Genomic DNA, 20,057 nt, shown 5'->3' with positions numbered 1-20,057 from the left:
TACAGCATTCTAGTCACAAAATAAGGTATTTTACATTGGTAAAGCTATTTTATGCTTGAAGACCAGAATACCTTCATATTATGTATATTCACACCTACATAGAGGGCTCTTCCAACATTCTGTACCATTAAAAAAATGAAGGCACTTCCAACCAAAGCTGCCAACCAATACCAAAACTGTGTGTAAATAAGGACTTGATATGGAATTCAAGAAGTTTACTCAGTTAAGAGACTTGAGCGAACCATAAGACATTCTTGAGCAGAACTCTTGGCAAACTGACTGCTTTATGACAGTGATCTTCAGTGGGATCTGTCTTCCTGGTTCACTGAGGCGAGTTAGCAAAATTCTGTTTTGACAAAGTTTGACTACTCCTGTGCATGAGTAAGATCATGAGTTTACAAGTCATGATGCACCATTCAACGCCTTGAAAAGAAAAAATAACATACACTTATGCCAGTCCCAGAGATAGGAAGATCTGCCTTCCAATAAAATTTTTGGTGGGATGAATGAAATAATAAATGTATTTACCATTTCAGCTTACTGACACCTTCTGGAATCATGTTTTACATAGATTTTGAACTTAACTTAAATCAGTCTGTTGGACTATTTTAAAAAAAAACACACACCGCCTGTCTGTATTTTAAAGAGAATGTGTTGTTTCTATTCTGCTTCTAGTCTTAACAACAGCTGTTTTCTATAAAAGACCATGATTGCATGAAGAAAATTATACAGGATTAATCAACCTACTAAAAATACGCACGACTACTCTAAAGTTGTGTGAAGTTTTTTAAGCATTTCTCAAATCTGTCTTCATTAGAATACAATGTTTATGTACAAAATGCTTCAATAATTTTATACTTAAGAAATGCTTCTATTGAAGTATGCACACATAGTTAAGCAAGACAAAACATCATGATTATTACAAAGCAATTACTTGTGGGTTGTTGTTTTTTTCATCACCAACACATTTTTCAAGGATTCCTCACTAAATATTTATTAGTGAGAAAATTACTGATTATTTAATTAACAGCTTGTGCCCCACTAACGTCAACGACAATGCACTATTAAGGACTATCTATAAATACTTCAAAGAATAATTTATACTGGAACAGATCTCTAAAGTTCAGCCAACCCAACTAGACCCCGCTCAAAGCAAGTCCAAGAAGATCAAATCGTCCATGATGTGATCCAGTCAAGTTTTGAATACCTCCAAGGACAGAGACTCCATGTCTCTTCTAGGCATCCACCTATTTCAATGTTTCACCACCTTAATGGTAAAAAATGTTTTCCTTGTATGTAATGAGAGTTTTTGATGGGTGGAAGAGTTGATCTGCTGGAGGGTAGGAAGGCTCTACAGAGGGATCTGGAGAGGTTGGATCTGTGGGCCGAGCCCAATTGTATGAGGTTCAACAAGGCCAAGTGCCAGGTCCTGCATTTGGGTCACAACAACCCCAGGCAACGCTACAGGCTTGGGGAAGAGTGGCTGGAAGGCTGCCCAGTGGAAAAGGACCTGGGGGTGTTGCTCAACAGCTGGCTGCATATGAGCCAGCAGTGTGCCCAGATGGCCAAGAAGGCCAACAGCATCCTGGCTTGTATCAGGAACAGTGTGGCCAGCAGGAGTAGGGAAGTGATTGTCTCCCTGTACTTGGCTCTGGTGAGGCTGCACCTTGAGTGCTGTGTTCAGTTTTGGGTGCCTCAGTACAAGAAGGACATTGAGGTGCTGGAGTGTGTCCAGAGAAGGGCAACGAAGCTGATGAAGGGTCTGGAGCACAAGTCTTATGAGGAGCAGCTGAGGGAACTGGGGTGGTTTAGCCTGGAGAAAAGGAGGCTGAGAGGAGACCTTATCACTCTCTACAACTACCTGAAAGCAGGTCACAGCCAGGTGGGTGTTGGTCTCCTCTCCCAAGTAACAAGCAATAGGACAAGAGGAAATGGCCTCAAGTTGCACCAGGTGAGGTTTAGATTGGATGTTAGGAAAAAAATTTTCACTGAAAGGGTTATAAATCACTGGAACAGGCTGCCCAGGGAAGTGGTTGAGTCACCACTCCTGGAGGTATCTAAAACCTACCTTGACAGGGAGCATGTGCTTTGTGTCATACAAAGAACGGCACATTTTCAAAATTTCATTTCCTGTGTTCTCCTTTTCCTCAGGTCGGCATCTCTGTAGCATAACTGTCCCCAGTTTCACCCAGGGATTATCATCTATGCACGATCTGCCAAGAAAAAACAGAGATGTACGTAGAATATATACATACATACACACCCCCATCATTTTCTGTAGGTGTATTTTGTTTTGCTGTTGTTGTGAAGCAAAGTACAATCTCATAAAAGAAAGAGGAAAAAGTTTTGAGACAAGTTACTATCCTGATGCCATCATTCTTTCAATGCAACAAAGAAGCTTAAAGTATTTTGAATTATGATATGCTGTTGCAATCCCAGAGGAATCATGCACCAGATAAAGATTGATCAAATTGGAATAGCATAGGAGCAGCTTCTCCTGGCTTTATACCAACTAATTTCCCAAGCAGAATGGTATCGAGGGAGGGGTGACAGGAATCCAGCATTCCTAATTTTGTTTGCTTTGATCACATTCTAACAGCATCTGTCTCTCAAGTATCTGTCTCTTGCTTCTGAGTGGAGAAAATATTTCCAAGATTCACATTTTAATTTTCAGGTCCAACAAGTACAAACAAAAATAAACTTTGTTTTTATAGCCCATCCAAACAGGGTAGGAGAGTGAAAGAACATGCATCTGTACTTATCCGTTACTACATATGGATGCAGATACACTTGTTTTACATATTTAAAATGTTCTTTTCATTCCCCACAGAACTTCATGCTGTGTCACCATTACACAGTCAGACTTAAACAGAGAGCAGACAGTAGATACAAGTGAATTTTATCACACCTGATGGCAAAATCAATGTTTACAATACATTTTTGTTGCTTGAACATTTCTTGGCCTACAGTCACTATTTGCTAGATCATGGAGATGGTTGGCTACTTTTGTTAGGGATAGGTATATTTGCTAGGACTGGATGTACTGACAGAAATGGGTAGCAGAGCAGAGCTTTTAAATGAAGTGTAACACTGGAACACATTCACACTGCCATTTTCCTAATGTGAATTAAGTTAATGCATTTCAATTCCTATCTACAATGGGCTAAAATCATGCACAATCACAGCTTAGATCGCGATTATATTAAGCCACAGTAACGCAACCACTATGTTCATCTGTGCATAAACTTAGGAAGGCACGAAAGGTGGTTTAAAAATCACCCCATCAATCTCTCTGGCCATTAATCAGCAACTCAAAGACATGGGAAGCTTTTCATTTTAGCTTGAAGGGAAAAAAAAAAAACCCAAAACACAATAAGACCAAATCTGGCAGGTTGGTCTTACAATTTAATGTAAATTAAGATACACATCCAGCACATGTGGGAAGGAGTAGTAAAGTGCTGTCAAAGTGCTGCTTTTCAAAGAGAAATTGTTGAAAGTAACATATTAATACCACTGTAAACGGAGTCCATTAAGAGAGTCTGTTGGATTGACATATACCAAGGAATAGGTCTGACAGCTCTGGAGAGGACAACCACCAATATCTACCATTTCCTATATAAAAGCTCTCTCCTGCTCATCTTCCACTTTCAAAAGGACATACTGTAAACAAACAGAACCAGCTCCACATGAAGCTGACATTATATCCTAAGATGAAAAGCAGACAAGAGATTCTAGGAGTTAGTAACTTTGACTGCAAACTAAATAGAAGTCATTATCTTTATTCCTTCTGACAACTTAATTGAGCCTTTCCATCAGTCACAGTTGCTGCGCACAAAGCTGTCACAAGTCTGGCAGGGAACCGCAGAGCTGAGCTCTGCTCCGCTCCTCTCCTCTCCTTCCAACCTGATGGGCCGAACCGAAAGGTGCCAGCTCATTCAACAAGCAGAACACGATGCACTAAATCTATGAACCCCCAGTAAGGTTAGAAGAAGAAAAAAACCCTGCAACTCCATCTTTGCCACTGGTTAAATTGATAGCTCCTGCTCTGTGATCCATCTCTTGCTTAGAGGCACGGAGCGCCATAATGAATTTCCATTTTTATAGCTGCTGCCTCCAGAGTACATTAAGAAAACCTATAAGAATTTCCCATTAGAAAAAGAAAACACACACACAAAAAAATCACACTACAAAACACAGAAGTTAGCAATAACCAGGAAGATGCAAGGCCACAAAGCTTGCCATATGCAGGTATTAATATTTAAGTAAAATACCATATACTCTGCATATATAAAAATTTTCTCAACACAATTCCTTATGATTATTTCAAATACTTATGTGATCTATTTACAAATAGATCTCTAAATAAAAACAAGATTCAGTTACTAAAATCTCTCACCTACGGGTAGAATTCAGTTTTATTCTCACCTGAATTTTACCTTAGTTCAACCATGTTTAAAATAATAGTTATTTCTCAATATGAAAAAATTATTTCAAAAACTCAGCATGAACACATTTTTGCCCAGAACCACAAGAGGGAAATTTGGGATTAAGTTAAAAAAAAAAAGGAAAGGTGAACTAAGCTATTGAGTCTCTAAAAGGTGGTCTTTTTCAGTTCCAAAACACCTTATCGGTATTTAAAATAAGTATTAAAAATGCCTTTTGAATGTAGGTAGCAAGTTCCAAAGGACTGCAGAGCTTCAGGTATTGTCAATAATTTTTTTTAAAAAAAAACTTCTTTATGAAATGCTTAAAATGACCTCTGAATATGAGACCGCTAGACAGAAAAGCATGCATGCTTAACAAGGGTATGAAAATAAAATTTTAACAAGTATATGGTTTTGAGTGCTGACAAACAACCAAACTACCTCTCTGTTTCCTCACAGTCAACATAGCATGTTATGATATGATGAGAATCATATTTGCAGATGAATAATGAACATTATTTTAGCTGGTGTGCTTTAAAATACAAGAACCCAAAAAACATTAAAAAGCACACACTTATTAACAGAGAGGTCAAAAAATCTTTAAAAAAAGTAAAAGGTTACTAAAAAAAAACCCCAAACCAGTTCTTTTACTTCTCCTTCCTTTTAAGCCTTTATAGAATGCAAATTGTATTTTCTAGCTTTACATTCAATTCTAAGCATTAGATATTTACTGTTCAGTTGAAAACCGGAATTCTAAGTATTCAGATGACTCAAACTTAAATTCCCCAGTTCCTGCACATATCATTACACTGGCAGTAATCAATCAGTTAGCAACAATGACCCTGTTCTGAAGGAGAGGAGGAAAAAAACAAGATTAAACAAAAATCTTAATACATATGGCTAAACAATTGGCTTAACTGCTCAGTTTTCCTCTTTGCTCAAGAATTTCTTAATGCAACTTGCTTTAAAATGAGATTTTCAAAAACCTCACTAACAAAACAGTTCCTGCTCCTTACTGCAACCCAGCCATCAAGATAGGTTTTTCAGAAACACAATTTCAAGAACAAATATATAAAAAACCCACCCTGGGCTGGTAACTGAATGCTGTTAACATGGAAGTACGCAACAGAGGCAAAGGCAAGAGGGAAGCACGAGCAATGAAAGAGGAGGAGCAGGCCGCAGAGCAGAGCACGCCCTCCCAAAGATGTGGAGACGCATGAAGGATAACAATTGTCAATGACAATGGGGAAAGAGAGGAGAGAAGGTTCAGATAATGAAGGTGGAAAGTACCAAAGACTTTTTTCATTGCTGTTAGGCCTCATACTTACAGCACAATCTCTGCTTCCTGGCTGGCATGAATAATTCCAGGATTTACAAGGCAAAATAATTCAAATTAATAAAATTAATTTAAAAATTTGAAAGCTCATTAAAAATGACCTATGATACAGATGATCTAAGTATTTTGTGCAAATTTTCAGACTTCACAGCTCTTGGAATTAAGAGGTATCCCATCTCTGAAATTAAATCCACTGTTAGTTTTGACTATGAATCACATTTAATCATTATTTTGTTTTCTCTTCTTCACTTTAGAAAGTCAGCCTGAAGGAACAGAACACCAAGTGGGAGATAAAATTAAATAATTTTTAATTTCCTCTGTTACAGAGCAGTATACAATAACTGTCTATATAGAAGGGTTCTACTTTCACAAAATCTTTAGTCCTTCTGTTCAACCCAAGGAGAAAGAATTTTGCTAACTGCAGCAATATTTCACTTGACCCTTTGTTCCATAAGTTCAACACTTTTTTTTTTTTAATCTAAACACCACCTTAAAAAAAGTTTGACAGTTCCTGCAAACCATGAGGCATCCAATTTTCAATTACAATTACAACAAAACTGAAAGGAAAGTTGGAATATGAATTTGTGACAGATCACAGAGCAGTCCCTGTACTACTTACTGCACTGAAGACAATTTTTGGCTCATAAAACTGTCATAAAGGACTTCAGGTTAATCCTCATCCAGAAATTGCACACAAACTGCAGGCTTGAAGGTGAATAACCCTTACAGATTACCTTCTAATGGACCAGTTGTCTACAAGTACACAAAAGAGTTACTTTTTTATAAAAAGATAAGCCTTAATTTTTCTGAGAAATCAATGCACATAAACAGTTTGGGGTTGTAATCAATATCCCACAGTAATCCAATGGAAGCATCATTTAATGTCTCTAAGCTAACTACCATCAGATAAAACACGACACACTGTACTCGCTAGCCAAAAATTTAATATTATTGCTATCTTTGAAAGATACGTGACTTTTGCCTCATAAGATTATATGCATCCTTAAATCTTAGAAATGATCATCAATTATAGAACAGAATCACTAAAATTTTTGCCTTTCAATGTGTACAGAAAGTCACAGACTGTGTTGGGTTTGCATGGCAAGGTTTTGGTAGCCGCGGGTGGCGGGGGGCTACAGGGGTGGCTTCTGTGAGAAGCTGCTAGAAGCTTCCCCTGTGTCTGACAGAGCCAATGCCAGCCGGCTCCAAGACGGACCCGCCGCTGGCCAAGGCCAAGCCAATCAGCACCTCTGTGATAACATATTTAAGAAGGGGAAAAAAAAAACCAAGTTAGAGAGAGCTTTTGCAGCTGGAGAGAGAGGAGTGAGAAGATGTAAGAACATCTGCAGACACCCAGGTCAGTGCAGAAGGAGGGGCAGGAGGTGCTCCAGGCGCCAGAGCAGAGATTCCCCTGCAGCCCGTGGTGAAGACCATGGTGAAGCAGGCTGTCCCCCTGCAGCCCATGGAGGAAGGATGAGGGGGTGTAGAGATTCCATCTGCAGCCCGTGGAGGACCCCACGCTGGAGCAGGTGGAGACACCTGAAGGAGGCTGTGACCCTGTGGGAAGCCTGCACTGGAGCAAGCTCCTGGCAGGACCTGTGGATCCGTGGAGAGAGGAGCCCACGCCAGAGCAGGTTTGCTGGCAGGACTTGTGACCCCGTGGGGGACCCACGCTGGAGCAGTTCGTGAAGGACTGCAGCCCGTGGGAGAGACTCACATTGGAGAAGGTCGTGAAGGACTGTCTCCCGTGAGAGGGACCCCACGCTGGAGCAGGGGAACGATGAGAGGAGTCCTCCCTCTGAGGATGAAGAAGCGGCAGAAACACCGTGTGATGAACTGACCGTAACCCCCATTCCCCGGCCCCCTTTGCCCCTGAGGGGGGAGGAGGTTGAAGCTGGGAGTGAAGCTGAGCCCAGGAAGATGGGAGGGGTGGGGGGAAGTGTTTTAAGATTTGGTTTTATTTCTCATTCCTTTACTCTGTTTTCCTTGGTAATAAATTAGATGAATTCCCTCTCTCAGTTCGGTCTGTTTTGCTCGTGACGATAATTAGTGTCCCTGTCCCTAGTTTGACACACAAGCCTTTCGTTATACTTTTTCTCCCCTGTCTAGTGAAGGAGGGCAGTGATAGAGCGGCTCTGGTGGGCACCTGGCTCCCAGCCAGGGTCAACCCACCACACAGACAAAACCCGAAGAATTGGTAAAAAATAATGTAGTCGAGATGTTCCAAAGTAACACTTTCAGTAAATACCCATTCTGATGGGTACAATGCTGAAGTTTTAAATAATTATCATTTAAAATTGTTGGGCTAGGATATGTCTTCCCTAGTATATATTCTTTACTTTCAGATACTTTATTCAGAGACAGAAATAATAGGCAGTGTATCTAGAAAAGAGAAGCACCATTGCTTGCACCATTACCCTCACAGACCTCCTGCAGACTGTCTGCCTCAGCCATCTGAACATTAACTTTCAAAGGCTTTTCTGCAAAGTATAACTTTGAATGGAAAAAAGTCAGAACTTTCTATTCCTTTTTATGAATTTTGCACATACTGCCAAAATAAGAGCAAAATACATAACTTAAATTTAAGTAGACAGAAAACCCTCCTGTGCAACAGTTCAGGCAATAAAATGGTTTTCTGCCTCCTCCATGATACATACTACATATGGATATATAGTTTTTACAAGAAACTGATTGATTCAGTTCTGCTTTAAATAAACCATTTATTTTTCCCAGTATGACCCTTTCCAAAGGTCTTACTCCTCTTCATCATGTTTGAATTCATTGACTGAAAGCTACATGATATTATCAAGCAAGACGACTTAAAACTCCATTGTTACATGATTGTTTGAAGAAATGCTTACCTGTTGCTCATGGCCATTGGTGGCCAAGCTTGAAGGAGTAAAATCAAGTGCTGAAACTCAGACGGATGGTGACTAGACTCCAGAAGTCCCAGGAAGAGATCATACCTTTTTTCCTCAGTTTCAATATCTGTTATCTCTACCTAAAACAAATAAACAAACCAACCCCAGAATTGTTTTAAGAAATCAATGATTTAAAAGCAATCAACAAACTATCTGTGAAGGACATCACTGTTGTAAAACAATACAGGAACACAAAGTAATTTCTCCAGAAACCCGTTTTCTTTACCTCTCATTTTCAATTACAGGCAAATAAAATGGGAGAGCGCACAGCAATTGGAAATTACTTAGGTGTACGTTCCTAAAACAACGTAACCCCACACATGTACATACATTGATTAGCTCAGAGATCTTATCTCTGTGATCTTCAAAAAACCAAAAATTTCTTAAATTTCCTTTTCTTTATATAGAAATAGATATGTCTTTATATAGACATATATACACACACAGATACACGTATTTTATAAAGAATGGGTACGTCTAGTGCTTCCCTAATATTTATTACCCTCACTCACCTGTGAAAATTCAATAGTTTTACCTGAATTTACAGCATCTAATCTTTTGTCCCACAGGAAAGAGCCCTGAAAGATGATTCCAAACTAATTTACCCAGTGAAGAACATTTGCTGACAAGTACTGTAATATTTCTCTGTATAGTTGTTTGAACCTAAGAAAAACAAAACCCCACAGCCCATCAGCCAGCCACCAGACAACTCTATCTCAGGAAAAGTGTCCGTCTAAGTTTAAAACCTGCAGCTTCTGCCAGGACTTGAATCCACTTCAGTTGATGACAGGTTCTTTTACAGATAATTACTGCTTGCAGTTTGCATGGTAAAAAAAAGTACAAGGTAAAAAGACTGTTGAAGGAAGGTTGCTATAAATGAGAACCAACTTGCTACTAAATGAGAAGCAGCTTCTGTTTAAAAGTTTGACTATCACACTAGGAGGGCTTTCACAAATGGAATAGCTATGTGCTGTCTACCCGACGTACAAAAGTTCTTGGAGTTTAAAAATAATTTGTTACAATAACAAGGTACACTGAACTTTTTTCTCCAAACTTCGAAAAGTTCCAGGATATCAAACACTTCAGTTTCATCTTATAATTCCACTGAAGATACAGAGCATTAACTGTTAACTTTTCTGTTTCAGCCCAAGTAGTTCTAATACATCAAACATGGAAAAAGTTTTCCTTAGCTCTACAGCTACTCTAAAAGATTAAATATCGCATTCCTATCTTTTCAAAGTGACTCTGATATATCAAGGGCAAATATTTCAAACGAGGTTGGAAAACAAAGATTACTGATACATTTATTGAGTTGCCTACATAATTTGTGACTTTAAAACATTTAGTGCTGAAAAACTGTTTGTTTCTGTCTCCAGGGTACACCTGAAAGCTCCATATACTGAAACATTTTAGATAGTGAAGAAATATTTCTGAGATCTGTCCATTTAAAATACTTCTCTGTACTGCAAATGTCACAGAGCAGACATCAGTTACCCACTTGTAATATCCCTAACTTCCATCCGTTAATTTAAAATATTATAATCTTCAATATTTAAATCACAAGGCTGAAAAGAAAAGGGAAAAGAACAGGAAAGGGTAAAATGGACATAAGACATGCTAACTTCTAAGGATAAAGATATTTAGCAATTTAGCGAATTACATACTATCTAGACAACAGAAGGTCTCATGTTGCTTCATCTGTCCCCAGACTCCTTTTTCAGACAACTAGCTCTTTAAATATTTAAACCAAGTATGTAGCGTTCTGGATGCTCCACTGAGTACATTTTAATATATTTGCACAAACAGCATGTTACTTCAAAACACTGACTAAATGTTCAGATCTCTCTAATGATAACTGTAAAAATGGCAGGAAATGGCACAGATAATATTAATAGATGAGAAAAGCTGTCACAGAAATTGAGCCATTAGTATTACAAAGTAGATGAGAGTGCATGAGACATCCTATTCAACATGAACCGAATTCCAATAATTCTGCCTAATAACACATCTTTACAGACTCGGGTTTATATTTTTTTCATGAGGTTAATTAAACTAACAATATAATCTTGTATTTTAGGCAGCTGGATCATTGCAACAAGATTGCTTATAACAAAATACATATTAATACGATCAAAATAACGCAGAAGAATCATTCTTCTACTCTTAAACATGGTGTGCATTTCTGCAATATTTCTTTCTAGAATGGCCTTTTTCAAGTTGCCTACATTACCACTAAGAGTAATAAAAATAAAGTGAACTTTCTGCAGTGTAAGTTATTTATAGTTTTTAAGAAAACTATTGAAAAGTCACTTTTCATATAGCATTTTAAATGCATGTTACTTCCATTTACTGTGAAACAGGTGAGATTAGAAAGAAGCAACATAGTGTATAAGTATGCAGACCTTTAAGAGTGCATGTGGTGATCTAAAATGCAGCACCAAGGAAGGAGGAAATGGAAAGTTAATGAAAGAAACAAATAGAAAATACTTAAATTTTGACAGGTAGATGACACGTATGATTACTTTAAAAAAAAAAAAAATTACTAGTTTTATCCTACCTTAAACTCCCCACCCCCTCCATCTTTTAAGTCTTAGCTATTTTTCCTTCCTCAATGTATCTTATGTTTCTGCTGCATCTATCAGCTGTCCCTGTACTCCATATATACACGTATGTTTCAAGTATGTTTTAAACATTATTCCACTCCTGTGACAATGTGGTTGTTAAAAATAACTTTCTTCTGAAGAAGAAAAGCTGAGATTCAGATGTAAACCCATGCTTTAACACAGGAATGCCTGTGTGTGAAAACTGCCACACAGTTGACTGTATCAGATACATTTTTCAGAAGTATTCCTGAGTTGAAACATCATCAAATACATGCTGATCCTGCAAAGATTGTGTCCACACTTCACATTACACGTTGATAAGTAATCTTACTAGTTTGGATAAGATTGCACAATGTCTAAAATTGTACCTTCTGAGAAGCAGTTGTATTTAACTTGTGTGTATATGTCCTCACACAATCAAGATGATACGGAACTACTGGAGAGAGTCCAACGGAGGGCTACAAGGATGATGAGGGGACTGGAGCGTCTCTCATATGAGGAAAGACTGAGAGAGCTGGGTCTGTTTAGTCTGGAGAAGACTGAGAGGGGATCTCCTCAACGCTTATAAATATCTAAAGGGTGGATGTCAAGAGGAAGGGGCCAGACTCTTTTCAGTGGTGCCCAGCGACAGGACAAGGGGCAATGGGCACAAACTGGAACACAGGCAGTTCCATCTCAATATGAGGAAAAACTACTTCACTCTGAGGGTGACCAAGCACTGGAACAGGCTGCCCAGAGAGGTTGTGGAGTCTCCTTCTGTGGAGATATTCAAAACCCACCTGGACGCCATTCTGTGCAACCTGCTGCATCTAGGTGATCCTGCTTTAGCAGGGAGGTTGGACTAGATGATCTCCAGAGGTCCCTTCCAACCCCTACCATTCTGTGATTCTGTGAAATCTATGCATGATGTGCCCACTAGCATCACTAGAAAAATCTAATGAGAAGATCAACACTATGTACCAGAAACAGACAACAATAAAACATTTAAAACTTTCATTTCAAAGTATTAATATTATTCCTATAAAACAGAAGAGTCCATTTTAAGTTAAATATCAGTGTTATGAAGTAAATTGAGGCACTTGCCTTAAAGAGATTCTGCACTGCTTTATAGTTTGAATGACAGATACCTTGCCTCATCTCTGATTCTTTCCTTATAATTCTTCAGAAATAGAAGCTATAATCAAACTATGAAAAGAGTTGATAGTTTCTTGCTACAAGAAAGCAATAACTTGAAGCATGTACCGTCTCTGGCTGAGCTGGAGTTACCTTTCCCCACAGCAGCCCTCACAGCGCTGTGCTGTGTACCGGTAGCCAGCAAGGTGTTGGTAACACACCAGGGTTTTGGCTACTGCTGAGCAGAGCTGGCACACACCAAGGCTGTCTCTCCAGCATCCCCCCTGGCTGGGGGGGGGGCAAGATCTTGGGAGGAGACACAGCCAGGACAGCTGACCCAAACTGACCAAAGGGACATTCCATACCGTATGATGTCTGCTCAGCAATAAGTAGCTGAGAGAAAGGAGGAGGAAGGGGGGCATTTGCTATTTACGATGTTTGTCTTCTGAAGCAACTGTTACACCTACTGAAGCCCTGCTTCCTGGGAAGTGGCCGGACATCACCTGCTGATAGGAAGTAGAGAATAAATCTTTTCTTTCCCTTTGCTTCCATATGCAACCTTTCCTTTTGCTTTATTCAACTACCTTTATCCTCTCCCACAAGGGTTTTTTTTCCATCTTATTTTCTCCCTTCCCTGTCCTGCTGAGGAGGGGAGTGACAGAACGGCTTGGTGAGCACCTGGTGTCCAGCCAAGGTCAACCCACCAAGCAGCACATTGGAATGAGGGGGGGTTTATTTACATTTACTACACACACACACACACACATATATATACATACACACAAATATATATACACACTCACAGAGCATAGACTTTCCTCTGTATTGTCTCCTCTTTCCAAGGCTGAGGGAGAGCATGGTGAGGAAGCAGCCACCTCACAGTGGAAACAGAGCACGCTCTGTGTTAAAAGGTAGAAATTTCACCTTAACAGAGGTGAAAGCTAGCTGAGATGAAGTTGCTATGGTTAATTAAGCCTGTTGTTTTGTTGTAATAACACAGCAAAAAGATTAAGAATTCCCCTTTTAACTGAACACACTTTGCAGCGACTCTGAATGATCTATTCAGATGACTCAGAATGTTGGAATGCAACAAGGCACTGCATTTCTACCAATATAATCATCTTTAAACTACGGTAATGGGATACTATAACTCAGCTTCCCTTCCCCCCACTTTTCTTTTTTTTTTTTAAATAAACCCTCCCCCAAATCCTTCTAAAATACTCGAAGGCTATGCAAAGATAACCTGCCATGAACTGCTCAGAGCCCTGATAGCACAAGTACCTGTAAAGAAGAATCTGTCACTAAACAGAATAATGAGGCTGACAGCAAGGCAGTAAGGGGTATGCTTGAATTTCAGGTGGTCCCAAAGGAACAGGAAAGGAACAAAACAAAAGCAAGGAAAAGGAAAGCAAGGACTTTCAGTTTTAACAACAGATTTGCTCAACTCTGTCTTGATTTTCCTTAGTTTTATGTCTTTTCTTTGGCAGTAGAAGACAGCTGGCTTCATGTCTTTCATTAAAATAAAAAGCTGCACAAATATTTACCACAATGGGAAAGTCAATTAGAGGAATTAATTTTAGAAATGATACTCATGATAGATTATAAAACAAAATAAAAATTAAGTAAAACCAAATCTTACATTAAACTGTTAAAATACACAATTTCATTATCAACAAGGGACTGTGTATGTTTAAAATCAAGAACACGCAAACATCTGCAGATGCTAATGTTCCTTAAAAAAAAGTATATGAAATTAACAAAGCAAAATACAGGCTACACAAACAGCACCAAGTGTTGCTTAAAACTGCATTAGACACTACCAGCTGTCCGAACTAGTGCAAACTCCTCCTGAGCACTTTGCTTTTACATCTGTTCCCAGCTTCTCCTGTTATTAATTAGTGGTTAGGATGGCCCACAAAAGAGTTCTGACTCACACCATATTATCGCTGCTTAATAAAGGCAAAAATCAGTCCACCTTTTTCAAATATTAATCAAGACAGAAAAGTAACCACATTTAGTGGGGTGCGAACTGCAGCTACAGCATGTAGCAGCTACAGCGTGCCAGAAGACAGAAGTGAGATGTTCTTTTTATCTGAGATATATTATTTTGCGTGTCTTTAAGCATGGCCACGCAATACACCTCATTGAATTACATGATATTAGCCATCAAAGCAGCTATTTTTCCTCAAGTAGTTATGGTCTGATTACCAGTAGCAGAGGCTTGACACAGCACATGTTCAATCAGCCATCCTCTTACAGGAACAGTTGTGAACTTGCTGTAACTTGCAAACCTTCAGAAAACTAAAACATTGCTGAAAAAAATTATTGCTGGAGTCCACTTATTTATCAAACAATTGGCCAAAATATCTCAGTTCTGACATAATTTTGCTAGTAGAAAGTTACATCAGAGAAGATTCCTACAAGCTTTTTAAAACATTTGGTTTTATATAAAAAGCACGTGAAGTATGTAGGTATGGGTGCTTTTACTGCGAAGTACAAATGATAAAAGGAACCTGGCAGTTGGTTGAGATACTTGTAATCTCTTCAGCAGCAGATTATCCGAGCACAAACACACCCTTTATCTGACTTCAGCCATCCTGAGCAAACTTGGAAGGCATGTTCTTTATATCCAGTGCTGAAATAAAAACTTAATGCACTTGCAATCCCTCCTCAAATAAAACCCCAAACTGATCTGCCTGATGATAAAATCTGTCAAAGATTTTTATAGTTCTCTTCCCTCAGATTAAATGCTATTAGGTGCCTAAAATGTTGAAACCACATAACATGCTTTATCCACTTTCAACGCACAAAGTTTTGACTCATCATGTTGTTCCATAGATTTATTATTGCTTTATAGATACTCATCACATGTGACACACGTGAAGGAATCCAAATATGAAAAGTTCCCTCAAAAGTTTGTTCTGTAGCTTTTAGAAACCTAGCATTTTATAGAAACTTTAAGATGATACACTAGAAGAATGATAAGGTTAAAGAAAGCTGTGGACATCACACATGACTGATAAAGAAAACCTTTGACATGGCAGTCTACAGGATCAGTTGTTTAGTTCAGTAAGTTACCTCACTCTTGAAATTGAAGTTACTTTAAAATCAATATTTACAGCAACAGTGGAATGTTACTGTATCTAAATTCTGTCCCTGAGGCATAGATACCCACTATATAATGTTCTCCTGATCCTAAAGGACAGAGACATCCAATAGAGTTGTAAATGCTTTATTGCTAAAGCTGTATAATTTGAGAACCTGATGCTGATCATCTTGGCTGATAATCTAGAGTTTTGTGTAAAAAATGGAAATGCCAATAAAAAGATCCAGCCAATCCAATCCTCTCCTTCCCCTGAGATAAAACACAAAACGCTGCCTATTTACATACAAGAATGGTGAGCAAGAAAACTAATGCAGAAAGACCTCCACCTCCCTCTGCCCAATGAAATCTGTTCTGCAAATTCAATTTTTACTCCCTGCAACCACGGTTTTCAGCAACAGATTTTGTTCACTACTAATGTTCCAAGGAAATAATCGATAAGGGTGTTTGCAACCAGAGAATCGAGATGTAGAAATCAGAAAAAGATTACCATCATTATAATTGCTTGTTTATTGAGAAAAGCTACATCCATACTTAAAATCAACTCCGCATATTAAAGGCAGAGACACTTGTGGTTTCCAAGACCTGCAACCAAAAACCTACTGATTTACGTGACTATAAAATTCATTTTATTACATCTACCAGATTGTAAATGTAAATATTTCAAAATATGTTCATGTTCGTCACTGCAGAATAAATTTGAATTAATATGGCATTGAAAATAGAAACACTAAGCAGGCATTTGAGTAGTCCCTTACTGCTACGATACATTTTCCATTTGTCAGGACTTCCTTGTAAAATGCACTACATTTTTATTCATTCCCCCCAATTTCTAGTGGTAGAGAATTCATCTGTGCTGCATTTTAAAACAATAGGCAGATCTGACATGAAAGATTTTATTCAGATTCGAGATATGGGATGCTGATGCTAAAACTTGCTTCCACTGATTAGACAGGGCTTAACATGGTTTATAAACAATGACTGAAAGATTGATCACAATTTGATAGAATTTCTGTAATTGCCATCTTGGTGTGCTATTCACAGCACAAAAATACAACAGTCTGGCCTTAAGGAGTTTACAATCTAATTAGGTAAATCAGCAAAGAAAATATTGCCTTTCCTACACATGCAGGCCAGAAAGGGCTGGGCACTGAAGAAATTAATCTTCCCATTTTGTGGGTCAACCTGTAGTCCACTGTTCCCTTTTCTGCTAGTATCTCAGTGGCTACTGAAAAGTCTGCACAACATTAAGTTACTGAAACCTATTTCCAGGCCAAGGCTGCAAAGTTAAAAGCTTGTTACAAAGGACATATACAATTGTAAACTAAGTTAAATAGATATTTAAAAGTTAATTACTCACAATATGAACACAACTGTGAAAAAACAAACTGCAAAAGTGTACAACTGTTCCTGAAATCGTATAGCTACTGACCCTGCAAAGATAAGATGAGGAGCTTTTAAAGGCAATTATTTATTTCATTCTCTTCAACCTGTTTAAAGACACTAGACATCCTATCAACCTCGATGTTAGACACATTATATACTTGTGAAACAAAGCAAAACCACAAGCACATATTGAAGCATCTTATTCAAGACCTTCACATGCCAGAGCAACCATAAATTAAAATTTACGTTATGAAAACACCCTGGGCGCACAATATTTTGTTATATGCAGTTTCCAAGCAGAATTGAGGGAACATAGGGACTCAACTAAGCTTAATGTTTTCAGTATATGAAATGTGTCCTCTTCTCAAAGTAGCGGAATAGGAATCAATGAGGTCAAGCAAAAGTTGCTTCTTAAAGATATATTTTACAGACGTCAAACGTAACTGTTCCTTTACAGTTCTTTCCCAGTATTTATTGAAATTTTGAAGTTTAAACAATAATGTGATATAGTACCTTTCACTCTATGTCCTAGCACCATATTGCCATGTACAGAGTTAAAGGCAAGTAAGAACACATTTATACAGCACTAGGTTTTATATACTTTAAATATTCACAATGTTTTAGAATTAAATTCAAAAGATTTCCTAGAAAAAGGAATACTGCCAAATGCTACAAGGCACTGACATAGTCTCCTTCCTTATGGAGCATTCAGTCTTAGTACTGCTCTTACTTCCTATTTTTGGAAAGTTTTTTTTGGAAAGCTGATAACTTTTACTTTTGAGAAAACCCATAAAAAGTTGTGGTTTAGATTACATAAAAGTGTTAGTTTACACACACCACTACTGGATAAGAGAAGTGCACATACACGTTTAAAGAGCACATACAACTAAATTGTAAACCTGGCAAGTTCTAAGTCTTCCCGAGCACTAAGTTCCATAAAAAGTTTTGTATGACAATACGTGTCATTTGAGAAGTCCAGCTTCCCTTCAGCACAGATGAGTTTTACCTTCTCAAAAATGTATTCCAAATACATTCCCCTCATGGCAGAGAAATCTGTCAGTTTTAAACGAGACCTTTTCATCTTACTTTCTCCACCTGCCCAAGTTCATATGTGGATAATCCTACTTTCAATCCATTTTGGATCTTGGTAAATGGAAACGTATTACATGGTAGTAAGCAACAGCTGAGAGATGGTAACTTTTTAAAAACTGTTCTACTGGGCTCACAAATGCCACCATATAATGATGGAATTTAGTTCCAATTTATGAAAAAACACTGTAGAAAAACATGATCTAGTTTGGAGCCTGGACCAATGCTCCTGGCATTAAATTCCCTTGCTTGAAAGAAGCATTTTTGCAGCTATGCTTATGGAGTTATCCCAGTTAATAAAAAACAACAGCTTTATTAAGGAATATCCACTCTAAAAAAAACCAGCAAACAAAAAATAAAAAACCCCACCACATTCAAAGTACTGTTGGTTTCCATTACTAGAGGGACTATAACCTGAGACAGTGATGTAAAGGCCTACCTCACATCTCCCCTCCATTTGTGTTTAAGACCAATGAGGAGACAGGAGTTCTCAGTGGAGCATATTCCAAGTCCTGAACTCACAAAGAGAAGCTGGGCTGCTATGACAGCTTTGGAAAACTTTGGAAAACCAGCCACTGCCTGACAGACCAGAAAGAAGTGTCTGCTATCAAAACAACAATCTTAGAGCAATCAATACAAAATTAAAACTGAAGTCAAAAGTTTGGCATGACAAACTCGGTGTTCATGCCCCATATCTTCTATCCCAAAGGAGGGGAACTGTGAGGTCAGGCTTTCTTGCACTTTCCCCCACAGCTGGGCTTCACACAGTAAAAATGATTATGAGTGCTGACCACATATGAAAGCCTGGTGCACACAGATACTAAAGGGATGCACATAATCTCACAGGTCAAATCCTGCTCAACTTGAAGCCAGTGAACAGGATAAGCAAGTTAGGGGATTGAAGTTATAAAACAAATCAACCAGAACCCTACTGGTGATGAATTAAACAAAGGCTCAGGCACGTGTTGAGTTGCCTGTCTTGTAGAAATACCCAAAAACTTTTTTCTTCTGAACTGATTTATATATTGTTTAATTCCTTATCTGCTTGATATGCAGCTCACTAACAAATGCATATAGATTCAATAAACACAAGTGTGTTGCCTAATGCATAAAAAATGCATAACTCGTGCAGAAAATAAAATCCATTCATTTATATTCTGCAGGAGACTATGTCCTAATCTGCAAATACATTTCAGCACAGAGAAAACCTCTGAAGACTGTACATAGATATTGATAGAGAGATAAGGGGAAATAAAGAAAAAACTATGCATTTGAAAGATTTATATACCTAGCTAGCTAGAACTGAAGGAGACAGGATTCACATACATGTAATTTAAAATGTATATTGACTAGTTGTCAGTTAATAGGTAAAAAATTAGATCTATGTAAATCATGGCTAAAACTAACATCCGTGCAACATGAGGGACTCAAAAACATGTAAGTCATTTTACTGGTATATGCCAGCTACTAATCACTGTTTCATATTTCATAATCTATGTATAATATAGATAGCCTACATTTAGAACAGTATTGGAAGACGCAGCCTAGCAATGACAGAATTTCAATCCTTAAATATTACTTTTAACATTAAGCTGTTAAATTAGCATCAGCTATTTCCCTCCATACCTTATGCAAGTGGCTCTTCAGTTTACCCTCTCTGATCATCACTACCAGTGATGCAGCAGTGCATGCACAAGCTCCCAGTATTCAGCTGTATAACTGCTGTCTTGTTAATCAAATTTGCAATTCTTGCTAATAGAGGAAAAAATATTTTAAAAGCTGTTTTCATGTAAATGAAAACTTGTCAAAATTTATCTTTCCAAAATGTCGTCCTTCAGATAGGCTAAACTCACAAAGTAAAAGACGTGTTTTTAGAAAAAACAACCCACTATAAACTAAGATACTCTCCTTTAGGAATAACAGGTTGTTGACGTTGACTCCAATTTTAAATAATATTTAAGTACTACTATTTCCAGTTAAAAAAAAAAAAAGCAAAATTCCTCCATTGTTTATTCATATTTATGACCCAGACGAGGAGCACTTAAAGTACCAAGTAGATGGATATCACAAAATTTATTTCAG

The 20,057-nt window shown here is 38.1% G+C and overlaps 1 protein-coding gene across 5 annotated transcripts in view; it reads right to left on the bottom strand.

Annotated features, from left to right (window-relative positions):
* NBAS (NBAS subunit of NRZ tethering complex) overlaps positions 1–20,057 on the bottom strand; it is a 179,588-nt gene that overhangs the window by 14,674 nt on the left and 144,857 nt on the right. For 3 of the 5 annotated variants that reach the window (XM_075750595.1, XM_075750596.1, XM_075750597.1), the window contains 3 exons: positions 8,622–8,761; positions 5,753–5,773; positions 2,069–2,213 (listed from right to left, as the gene is read on the bottom strand). In XM_075750595.1, the coding sequence (XP_075606710.1) occupies positions 2,069–2,213; positions 5,753–5,773; positions 8,622–8,761 (306 nt within the window). The remainder of the gene's footprint in view (positions 1–2,068; positions 2,214–5,752; positions 5,774–8,621; positions 8,762–20,057) is intronic. The other 2 variants (XM_075750598.1, XM_075750599.1) reach the window with 1 other exon arrangement.

The sequence above is a fragment of the Balearica regulorum genome, chromosome 3 (genome assembly GCF_011004875.1).
Source record: "Balearica regulorum gibbericeps isolate bBalReg1 chromosome 3, bBalReg1.pri, whole genome shotgun sequence".
In the NCBI taxonomy this organism is placed as follows: domain Eukaryota; kingdom Metazoa; phylum Chordata; class Aves; order Gruiformes; family Gruidae; genus Balearica; species Balearica regulorum.
This window is presented reverse-complemented; position numbering and strand designations above follow the sequence as displayed.